At 40.7% G+C, this 10832-nt stretch overlaps 2 protein-coding genes and 1 long non-coding RNA gene across 3 annotated transcripts; all 3 read left to right on the forward strand.

The window, feature by feature from the left end:
* Positions 1-228: 228 nt before the first annotated feature.
* LOC144062782 (E-selectin-like) lies at positions 229-2814 on the forward strand. Its single transcript, XM_077584490.1, has 9 exons — positions 229-283; positions 364-442; positions 537-935; positions 1031-1135; positions 1228-1419; positions 1517-1705; positions 1885-2082; positions 2172-2304; positions 2394-2814. The coding sequence occupies exons 1-9, from the start codon at positions 281-283 to the stop codon at positions 2452-2454; spliced, it is 1359 nt and encodes a 452-aa protein (XP_077440616.1). The 5' UTR covers positions 229-280; the 3' UTR covers positions 2455-2814.
* A 1346-nt stretch (positions 2815-4160) lies between these two features.
* Positions 4161-5961, forward strand: LOC144062802 (L-selectin). Its single transcript, XM_077584519.1, has 4 exons — positions 4161-4596; positions 5268-5372; positions 5716-5820; positions 5942-5961. The coding sequence occupies exons 1-4, from the start codon at positions 4161-4163 to the stop codon at positions 5959-5961; spliced, it is 666 nt and encodes a 221-aa protein (XP_077440645.1).
* Positions 5962-6115: 154 nt separating this feature from the next.
* LOC144062315 (uncharacterized) lies at positions 6116-6995 on the forward strand. The gene is made up of 4 exons (XR_013296378.1): positions 6116-6231; positions 6316-6408; positions 6485-6506; positions 6934-6995. It is a non-coding gene; the product is annotated as an uncharacterized LOC144062315 (long non-coding RNA).
* Positions 6996-10832: the final 3837 nt, after the last annotated feature.

The raw sequence follows: 10832 nt of genomic DNA on the forward strand, positions 1-10832 counted from the left end.
CCAAAAAACAATGAGCTGACCGCCCCCCACCCCCACCACCCCCACCACCCCGCCCCTCCTATCCCCCCAAAGATACGGTGTGGAGTGGATTGGCCATTCGTTATTAGGGTGGGTGGGAATTTCCACCGAAAAGCTGACGACAGCTTCCCGGATTGCTGGACCACGCGGACGAGGGCCTATAAGAGCAGCTGGCACTTCAACTTTCAGCCACAATCATCTCACTCACTCATTGAGACTTAAACACTGAAGACTGAGAGACTCCTGCAGTACATCACTTTAAATGGTAAGTGTGGACTTTTCAATGAGAATGCATTCGAATGCTGGAAATTGACTGACTTTATATACTTTACTTCTTTTCTTTAGGAACTTTTCTGTGGATTACTTCAGAGCCGTGAATCCAAAATGTCCAGCTTGAGGATCAGCTTGGCTTTTATTTTATCAAGTAGGTGCAAACTCCAACAAAATGACATCCATATGAACTTTTTTTTTCTATTTATCAGTTGTTCTAATATATGGTTGTGCACTGCCATCCTCAGTGCTGTGCATGCAAGTCCAGTGCTGGTCCTACTTCTACTCCAATTCCACCAAGGACTGGGAACAGGCCCGAGCGTGGTGCCAGGAGCACTACACTGACATGGTGGCCATCCAAAACCAGGAGGAGATCGGCCATCTCATGAGCTGGCTGCCCGACATGCCCACCTACTACTGGATCGGGATCCGGAAGATCAATGGCACCTGGACGTGGGTGGGCACCAACAAGCCCCTCACGGCCGAGGCCACCAACTGGGCGCAGAGGGAGCCCAACAACGGCGTGAGAGGCAAGATCTCCGGCGAGAGCGAGGATTGCGTGGAGATGTACACCAAGAGGAGTTCGCAGCCTGGAAAGTGGAACGATGAGAGGTGCAGGAAAAAGAAAATGGCTCTGTGCTATACAGGTAAGCGTAGAGAACTGGACTGGATTTTTATTTTATTTTTTTAAGTGTAGATGTTGTTAATGTTCAAGCACGTAACGTCCTTCTTCTTGTCACAGCTGCTTGCCAAAAAGACTCATGCGTCTATGGAGAATGTGTGGAAACCATAAACAGCCACAGGTGCCAGTGTTTTGAAGGCTTCTATGGAGACAAGTGCGAGCATGGTAAGAATATATAATTAGCTTCATAGGTAGAAAAAAAACACACAAATATTACACTACTGGATTACTAATTGTGTTAATATGCTTCATTTCAGTGGTTCAGTGCAACAAAAATGAGCTGACCCTCCCTCCCAAAGGCAGCGTTGTCTGTACTGACAAGTATGGCAACTTCACCTTTGACTCGCTGTGTCAGTACTCCTGCGAGGAAGGATATCAGCTCAGTAGGCAGGAACCCTTAAGGTGCACCGCCACCCAAAACTGGTCACACCCGCCTCCTACTTGTGAAGGTGAGAGGAAAATCCTCACAAAATAAACACAACCAAACTTCACTTCCTACATTCAAGTGTGCTGATTTCCTGTTGTTCTTTTTCTCATGCTCTGCAGCCGTCCAGTGCCCTGCTCTTGTCCACTTGGACAACGGGACAGTCAGCTGTGGCGATGATCCAGATACGAGGTTCAGCTACGGGCACAGCTGCACTTTCAGCTGCGACCTCGGCTTTCGGATTGAGGGGCCGAACAATGTGACGTGTACGTCAGCTGCGCGGTGGAGCGAGATGATGCCGCGCTGTGAAGGTGAGAGGATATATAATATAATATAATATAATATAATATAATATAATATAATATAATATAATATAATATAATATAATATAAATGGTGTTTGGTAGAAGTTTACAGTTCAAGCTAAGCTAATAAGATAAGCTAATAAATTATATTATTTTAAAATTGCTTCTTCATCTCCCCATTTGCAGCAATCACATGCCCCGCCCCGGAAGTTCCCAAAAATGGCCATATGAACTGCACTCCATCCCTCCTCCCAACTTGGAGCCCCTACCCTCACGATACAGTCTGCACCTTCAGCTGCCATGAAGGTCACGAGCTCCAAGGCGCAGTCAGCATGGCGTGCACGCGCTTCGGCGAGTGGAACGTCGCGCCTCCAACATGCACAGGTATGATAAGTGGATGAGATGGAGTGGAAAGATTCAAGTAGTTTAGTTTGGTGGTCAGTCGTTGACGTTGAGTTGAACTGTTTGTGCAGAGTCCACGTCTGAGGTGGCTGCTATTACGGCTGGTGCAACAATAGGGGGCGCTGTGTCCTTGTCTACTCTGTCTCTGGTCATGTGGATCCTGAGACGGATGAGAAGGAAAGCAACGAAGTTTGAGCTGAACAGGTAAGGCTGTCTATAAAGTTCATATCAATAGAGTCTATACAAATGATGACGTTTTGTACTCATGTGCTGTCTTTTGTCTTTTCTGATAGCAACTCCGACATTGAAGACCATCCCCAAGTCTACAAAAACAGCATTGACAGCCTCATATAGGACGGCGATACATGAACAACCACGACCATGAGATCATTTGAAAAGCTGAATTCACAAAAATATGATGTGCTTTGGTCATATCGCTGATGTATTTCCTCCCAAAGGGAGTTTTGTATTGAGCACATTGTTCGACACCTTTAGCAACACGCAGGAAGTGTGATGTTACGGAAATAGTGCGCTGCCACCGAGGCCTACTTAATAAGCTGTGAGTTATTTAGTGTATTTATGTAATACGTGACATTATTTATTGTAGCATTTAAAAAGTTCTCTTATACACTGATGATGTTTTTATTGTCTATTACTGAGCTTTAACTCATTTTGATCATGTTTTCACCCCATATCATGGCACTAAGTTGTATGTACTGATTTTGAGTAATAAAAGATAAATATGAACAAAACAAAAATGGAGTGGGCATTTTTTTTATATCTAGTTCTTACTATAACATATCGATCAAATTATTAGTTATCAGTTGATAAAAACTACTCATTTGCACAGTCTCAAAAAAGTGAGTACACTACAACATTTTTGGGCATTCTGTACTTTCATTGAGCAACACTGAAGAATTCCAGCACCAAAGAAGAAGTTTAATGCAGTCCTGTAGCAGTATTTGACGCACAGAAAGAGATTTTTAAATCTAATTCTTGACTGCCATACAAATAAGATTTTTTTTCAGGTATGACTCATACCCATGCTCTTATCAGAGTTTATTGAAATTTAGTAGCTGTCGATCATCACTTGGATTCACTCGGTGCGGAAACATCCAGGTATTGTCCTGAGGTCCCATAAGAGCCTGACATGGAGCGCCGCTCAATGCAGTTGACTACCACTGTCTAGTGTCCATTGGAATGTTAGCAACTTTTTACAAGATATTTTGTTTCTATGGTTTATATCGTATAGCTTCAACTATTTCAGGTAAGTGAGCATTCTCTCAGTAAGCAATGTTGAATTATGATTGTCAATATTTCTGCTTTGAAGGTTGCTGAAAATGAAGTGGATGCTGGTGCTACTCCTCGGTGGGTACTCGAATGACACTCGTCAGCCAATTTATTTAGTACAGCCGCATAACCTAACCCTGAATTGAAACCCTAACTTGTAACTTGAAATCTAGGCGCTTATTTAAAAAATAGATGCATACAAACTTGGAACGCTAACTTGCATCACTAACCCTGTTTGGCAACTCTCAATTGAAACCCAAATCATGTCTTGAAACAGTAATTCTGAATTGAAACCATAAACCTTGCTTGAAACTAAACGTTGAAACCCTAAACCTGGTCTGAAGCCCTAACCCAAGTTTGAAACCTAAATTTAAGGCACTCTCTTAAAACTTTAACCATGCCTGAAATGACAATTTAACACCCTTCCACTTTTTCAAAACACTATTATCATTAAAAAACTAAATAGAAAATAATATTTTATTATTACAATAGATTAAAGTTGTACCTCAATTTACATGTGGCTCAACTTGTGAATTATTTAAAATACTAAGCATTTATAGGCTGATTTTTTTGCCTTAAGAACAATGGCTTGTGTCCGCTAGCATAATGCTAACGTGAAAAGCTATTGATTGGCTAGCAAAAGTAGCATCAATGTCCCAGTTATTATAAACTTTTAAACAACAGCTATTTGAACACAAGTGGTGTGTTCACCTCATTTAAAAATGATCAAAACCGTCTCTAATTTAAAAAAATAAATAAAAATGTTTTAGATGACTGAGATCAATGTTTTGCTGTCTAAATCCATATCAGGTGGCTCCCTAGCAAGGGTCAACTTGGGATGGACGTATCACTATTCCAACATCACCATGACGTGGACCAAGGCCCGAGAGTGGTGCCGGACGTACTACACAGACATGGTGGTCGTCCAAAACCAGGACGAGAATGCCGCGCTGGTCTCCTTCTTGCCGAACAAGGACCACAGCCCGTACTACTGGCTGGGGATTACCAGGATGCACAAGGACGGGAATTGGATCTGGATCGGGAATAACAGCACGTGGGTCGGCGAGGAGTCGTGGGCGGAGAACGAGCCCAACAACAACCAGAGCTGGCCCGTTTGCGTGGAATTCTACGTCAACAACGGAGCCAACCGAGGGAAATGGAACGACGAGAAGTGCGGGAACAGGAAATATGCTGTGTGCTATCAAGGTCTTTTAAATCAAGGATTCTTGTACTGAAGTAAGAGTACTGTTACTTTAGAATAATATGACTCAAGTAAAGGTAAAAAGTTGTGCCTCAAAAAATGTCTTGAGTAAGTAAATGAAAGATAGAAAAAAATAAGTAGGTTGGTGCAAATCTGGATATTGCCCAACAAGAGAAATTTAACTAGGATGAACCAAAACAAAAATACATTGTGCAAGTAATAATAGATAGCTAGCAGATTCTGTGTCGCAGAATGTAGCTTGATGAAATTGTAACAATAAAGTAAAAGTAGTGATTATTTTCACAAAAATACTCAAGTAAATAGTATGTATGTCGAGTTAACTTAAATGGGAAGTCAACCCCAAAAAATTCATTTTAGGGGGCGGCCATTTTATCACTTGCTGTTGACTAAAAACGACATCACAGTTGCTCGGGGCTCAGCTAACGACCGATCACGGCTCACCTGTTTTTTTCAGTGAGGTCATGTGACATTCCAAGCTGAGCCGTGATTGGTCATTAGCTGAGCCCTGAGCAACTATGATGTCATTTTCACTTGACAGCAAGTGGCAAAATGGCCGCCCCCTGAGATGGATAATCATTTTTTTTTTGCGGTTGACTTAAAAAAAAAAAGATGCAACTTTGAATTTGATGAGTTGATGTTGTTGTTTCTGCGACAGCTCAATGTAACGCGACTGTATGTGGAAGAGGAAGATGCCAGGAGAGCGTCAACAACATCACCTGTTTGTGTGAGCCTGGCTTTAAAGGAGACACCTGTCAAACAGGTAAGGAGACTACAATACCATGGGTCACTTTTTTTTTTTAAAGGTTTTAAGGTCATTTGGGGTCACTAAATATCACTGAAATAATTTTAATTGGAAAGTCAACCCCCAAAATTTCACCTAAGGGGGCGGCCATTTTGTCACTTGTTGTTGACAAAAAATGACATGTTGAAATGACATCACACCTGTTTTCTGAGTTTGGGCATGTGACATTCCAAGCGGAGTCGTGATTGGTCATTAGCTGAGCCCTGAGCAACTTTGATGTAATTTTCACTTGACAGCAAGTGGCAAAATGGCCGCCCCCTGAAATGGGTGATTTGATTAATCGATTTTGTTTCTGCGACAGCTCAATGTAACGCGACTGTATGTGGAAGAGGAAGATGCCAGGAGACCGTCAACAACGTCACCTGTCTGTGTGAGCCTGGCTTTGAAGGAGACACCTGTCAAACAGGTAAGGAGACTACAACACCATAGGTCACTTATTTAGGTTTTAAGGTCATTTTGGGGTCACTTTATATAACTGAAATGAAATTACCGGTATCCTGACAGTCGCGCATTTTCTCCTGTTCCAGGATGTAGCGAATCCCCTTAAAACCCTTTCATCAGCAATTTTTTGTTTTGCTATTTTGGACTTTTTTTTTTTTTTTTACATAAGTGTCCTTTCGTTAAGCCTCGGCGATCCCAGCTGCGGAATGCCACCCTCTGTTCCACCCCAACGGATACCTCAGCTGTGCAGATGGAAACCACACAGTCAACTCCACGTGTCAGTTCACATGTCACCCCGGCTTCCTCAGAATCGGCTCGGCGGAAGTCACCTGCGGGACGTCTGCCTTTTGGAGCAGCCCGAGGCCAGTCTGTGCCAGTGAGCCAATCATTGTTGCTACATTCCCCGCCACCCCAAATATTATCCTTGGCATAACAGTCGCTATCGTTATTATTTCCTCAGGCTATACTTTCCTGTTGGTTGTATTGGCCTGTGGAAGCCTTACGTTTTGCTGCAGTTGCTGCATGTGTGTTACTTGGATGGAAAGCAGGAAAAGTAAGTGTTTGCGCACACATACAGACGCAATGCAACACTTTGAGTGCAGACCATAATAATCTTTTTGTTCTGACAGGAAAGAAGCCAGGCCAAGTGAGGTAAGCGTTGATTTGTTGTCTAAAAAGTTTTTGGGGAAGTAAGTTCATTTGCACTTATTAGAATTTGTTTTTGAAGTTGAATTTAGGAATGCAGGGGGGGGGGGGTCAATTCCAAGCTTTGTTCCTATAAGGGAGGGAAGCACTCTTACGACAGCCACATGAACAGGAGACTTAAACACCTTGATTCAATACTTAGAAATGTGGTTACAAACACATCGTCTCATTGCCATGGAGACGACCTCACTGGCTCCTGACAGGAAATCGACTTGATGTTAGTGCGTAAGCTTATGAGTATGTGGTTTGTTAACTCAAGAAATATATGTGTATTTTTGTGTGTGATGTTCTTAAATGTAGTAGTGATTTTGGCAGGAACGTTATGCAGTTTCATAAGCATGATAATTTATTTTTTCTATTTCTTTTTCCACAGGTTGACCGAAGAAGCTGCAAGACTGTCTAGCGAAGAGGAGGAATGAATATCAACATGTGTACATATAATCAAGCATCTACAATATAATTAGTCACTTTGTAGTCATTTTTATGTTCACTTGCAGTTTAATCCTACACAGGCCGAAATGTGTAATCCATTAGGACATAAAATGACAGTTTGTCACATATTAATTAGATTGATTGATTAATTAATTAATTACAATTATTAGTTTTTATGTTGTCCACCAGTTATAATAAATAATAAAAGTTTAAAATCTCCAAATTAGGAATAATATTTGATATGTATATTTGAGGCTGAAGCAGTAGTAAAAATTTAATTTTACTGTTATTTTCCACCATAATTGCTTCAATTATATCATCTGGTATTGGGCAAACAGTATTATCCTATTAGAAATCCTGTTCATTAGTTACATTGTGTATTCAGTCACATCCCGTCCAGACTTCCCTGCATCTCATGATAGCGCAAACCAACTCAAACCCCCACCCCTTATCACTTTTCTTCACACACAAACAGTGCTCGACAAACACACGACTCATTACTGTTTGCATGTGACTTTGTCAGCACCATAGTTGAGGGCAACGCCTTAGTTTGTGAAAGTGGACTCACATTGGAAAGAGATTTAAAGCAACATGTTAAATTGAGATTATCGACTCTCGTAATTTGCAGTTCAGAAATCTTGCATCATCACTGAGTTCCTTGGACTTGATCAATGCTAACATATAAATCAAATACAGTACTTCTACACTAATTGTATTTACAGTACCCCCCCCCCCCCCTTCATCGCAGGTTCCATGTTTACGTTCCTTCTATTTTGTGGATTTTTTTTGTATCGTAAATAATTTTATTTGAACCGAGCTCTTGTTCATATTGGGTCAATCCCAATGTCGACCACTAGATGGCGACACATTTATTTAGTTTGAGAGTGTTAATTTGAAAGAAGAACAAAACAGGAAGAATTTTAGCAAAATGACTGAACGTCATCCACTGAAAAATCCTGCTTTTGTTGATCTATACTGTATATTAGTCATTTTTCACAGACAATAAAGAATATATACCTGCAATATATGTATATTGTCTGGCTGTTGTACACTATGTGTTGCTTCAACATTTGCGTTAAAATATTTGTTCAGTACTTGGTATCAGCATCTGACTCAAACTGGCATTGGTCTGGAAAAAAAAAAGGCTATCGAATGTCCGTACAATCGTCATTCAATGGTCAGACCGTTTGGCTCAGTGGTTGACAGCGAGTGAGAAGAATTTGATCTGATTGGCACAAAAGTAACAAATTGTTCTGCTGGAGGTGTGCACTTCCTGTCTGCCAGGAAATGCACATTAATCAGGGCTGAAGTTAAACGTCAGGTCAGAAAAGCTCCAACGTGTATCACCATCAGTGACCATGTCAGAGGATGCATTTATTATTATTCACTTTGAATAGGGCGAAAGCAAAAAAAAAAAAAAAGAAGTAATTTTCACCTCCTTAAGATGTTCAAAATTGTCCTCCAAAATTGTCGAGTTTCAACTGTAGGGCCTAAATACATTTCAAACTTTAACATAATTACAAACTCAATTTACAACATTATGCTTTCAAATGATTTAACAACTTTACGAGCCAAACCTAGTGACGTATTTGACATCAATTTGCAGCCTGACTTGATGGACTTCAAAAGCTGTCGGGCCCTTGTTGCATGGTAGATTTAAAGCACACGTCTGCCCTCTCCTGGCAAGCGTTTCAAAACATTTAGTAGCTGAAGCTAAAGGATAATAACACTAATCTGTAACCAATGGGGTATACTGTATGCCACGGAGGAGGCGGGACTTCCAAGATGCTGGTTTTTTACACATCAGCTTGGTTTCCGTTTCCTGTTTGCGACGTGTGGGCCGCGTCCCAAGTGTTGCGCTTCCGCCTTTGTGCCCCATGGTTGCGCGTTTCCGTCGACGGACGCGGGTGTGTAGTGCACTAGCGTGCCTGTTTCAGTTGTCCGAAGCATTTCAGAGAGTTGAGACGCCCTGCGATGGGCGGGAGCGCTCGGTTGGGGGGCGCAGGAGTGGGGGTGCGAGTGTAAATCCGGAAGTCGGAAATCCGTGGCATCTACCCCACTGCCATGGTCATTACTTTAAGAAAAATGTGTCTTACAGAATAAAAGTTGTAATATTTAATGAGAATGAAGCTGTATTCATGAAATTCAGTTGGTAAAACGTGACTTTCTTTCCTTGTTGAGTATTTACTTTAATATCATATTCATAAGATTGTGAATTTATCTTGGAAAAAATATTTTTTAATTTCTTATCTATACTAAGAATAAAATGACACAAACTGGAACTGAGCCTGCCAATATAACACTAAACCAAAAATAAAAAATCTCAGTTGACTAATTGATGGCCCAGAATACATTTTTAAATTGTAAAACAAAGGCACCCTGACATCCCGACAAGTTAACATAGCTTGACACCAATTACTACTTTTATTTAAAAATAAAATAAAATAAATATTTTTCAATTAGCCAGGTCTTTGGCGACATCTAGTGGCATCCTAGTGTTATAGAAAAAGTTAAAAAAAATAATAATAGTAAAACGGGGTTGACTGTATCAACCTGGCGGTTGTCGGCGAATCTTCAGCACAGCGTATTCATCTATGTTGGCGCTGCAACAGCATGAAGCCAATTATAGCTCTTAAAAGGCAGAACGTGTGTGCGTTTATGTTTGTGTGTGTGGCCTGCTTCTTGGCACGGACCCTGCAATAAATAACGGGCCCGCTGACAGGAAACTGTCGGCTACCTTGAGCATAATAACGAGGTTATGGCCACCAACTGTGACCGTATGATCGCGGCTCGAGTGTTGTTCCCAAACCCCTCACCATCACTGCTGACAACTACACTCTGTGTGTGCGTGCGTGCGTGGGTTTGTGAACTGTGCACGCAGGAAGGGAGAGAACCACCTTGGCTCTCCTCCTTTGGTTTGGCTTCTGTTCCGCCATCTAGCTCATTCTCAGCTCATGCCAACACCCCCCACAACACCCACCCCTCGCATGTCCACTTATTGGCATTCACAAATTCGTTTATTTACGGATTTTGGAGGCGCGACTCTGTTGTTTGCTGAAAAACTCACCTATTTATTATTTTTGTGCTTAGTTCAAAGCCATATGCAATGGCCCGGGAACACGCACTAATATAAAATATTGGTTTGAGGCCATCTTGTGGCAACTAAAAGTGTCAAGCAACGATGTGGAAATTAGGGGAGGAGCTTCAGGTGTATTATTTACCGGTACAGGAATAAAGTCCTATATATATTTTTAATAACATTAAAAAAAAAAGTTGTATTTCTTTCAAGAATAAATCTTTACCAGAATATAAACTGCACTATTCCAAGAAAAAAAGTTGTATTTTTAAAATCCTAAAATATGACTTTTGTTCCTTAACGTTTGACTTTAGTATCACAATGTTGTGACTTTATCTTGAAAAAAATATTATTTTATTTTTGTAAAACATATTTTTTCACATTACAACTTTTTTCCTCTGAAAAAATGTGAATGTCATTGTATCATTACATTTGATTTTTTACTTTTTCATTACTATGGCATTTAGTAGTACACATAGGACTTATATTTAATGTGACTTTACCACCTCAATTTGGACTTTATGATCACATTATTGTGACTACTTAAAAAAAAAGAAGAGTTTATTCTTGTAAGATGACATATTTCCCCCTTAAATTATTCTTTTTTTTTCTTGAAAACAATGACTATTCTCACATTACAACTTATCTCATCTAAAAAATGTGAATGTCATTGTAACATCAAATTTTGTTTTTCTTTTTCATCACTACCCCATTTAGAAGCACACATAAAAGTTAAGAGCCGTTTGCATTCCAAGGTGGTCCCT

This window comes from Vanacampus margaritifer, chromosome 13, assembly GCF_051991255.1.
Source record: "Vanacampus margaritifer isolate UIUO_Vmar chromosome 13, RoL_Vmar_1.0, whole genome shotgun sequence".
NCBI classification, from domain to species: Eukaryota; Metazoa; Chordata; class Actinopteri; order Syngnathiformes; family Syngnathidae; genus Vanacampus; species Vanacampus margaritifer.

Bases quoted from the DNA above. Each gene is read 5' to 3' on its own strand.
- LOC144062802 (XM_077584519.1), top strand. From the start codon at position 4,161: ATGACTGAGATCAATGTTTTGCTGTCTAAATCCATATCAGGTGGCTCC. The intron at 5,373-5,715 runs GTAAGGAGACTA...TTTCTGCGACAG, and splicing joins AGGAGACACCTGTCAAACAG to CTCAATGTAACGCGACTGTA. The intron at 5,821-5,941 runs GTAAGGAGACTA...CTCCTGTTCCAG, and splicing joins AGGAGACACCTGTCAAACAG to GATGTAGCGAATCCCCTTAA.
- LOC144062782 (XM_077584490.1), top strand. The intron at 1,420-1,516 runs GTGAGAGGAAAA...CATGCTCTGCAG, and splicing joins CCCGCCTCCTACTTGTGAAG to CCGTCCAGTGCCCTGCTCTT. The intron at 2,305-2,393 runs GTAAGGCTGTCT...CTTTTCTGATAG, and splicing joins ACGAAGTTTGAGCTGAACAG to CAACTCCGACATTGAAGACC.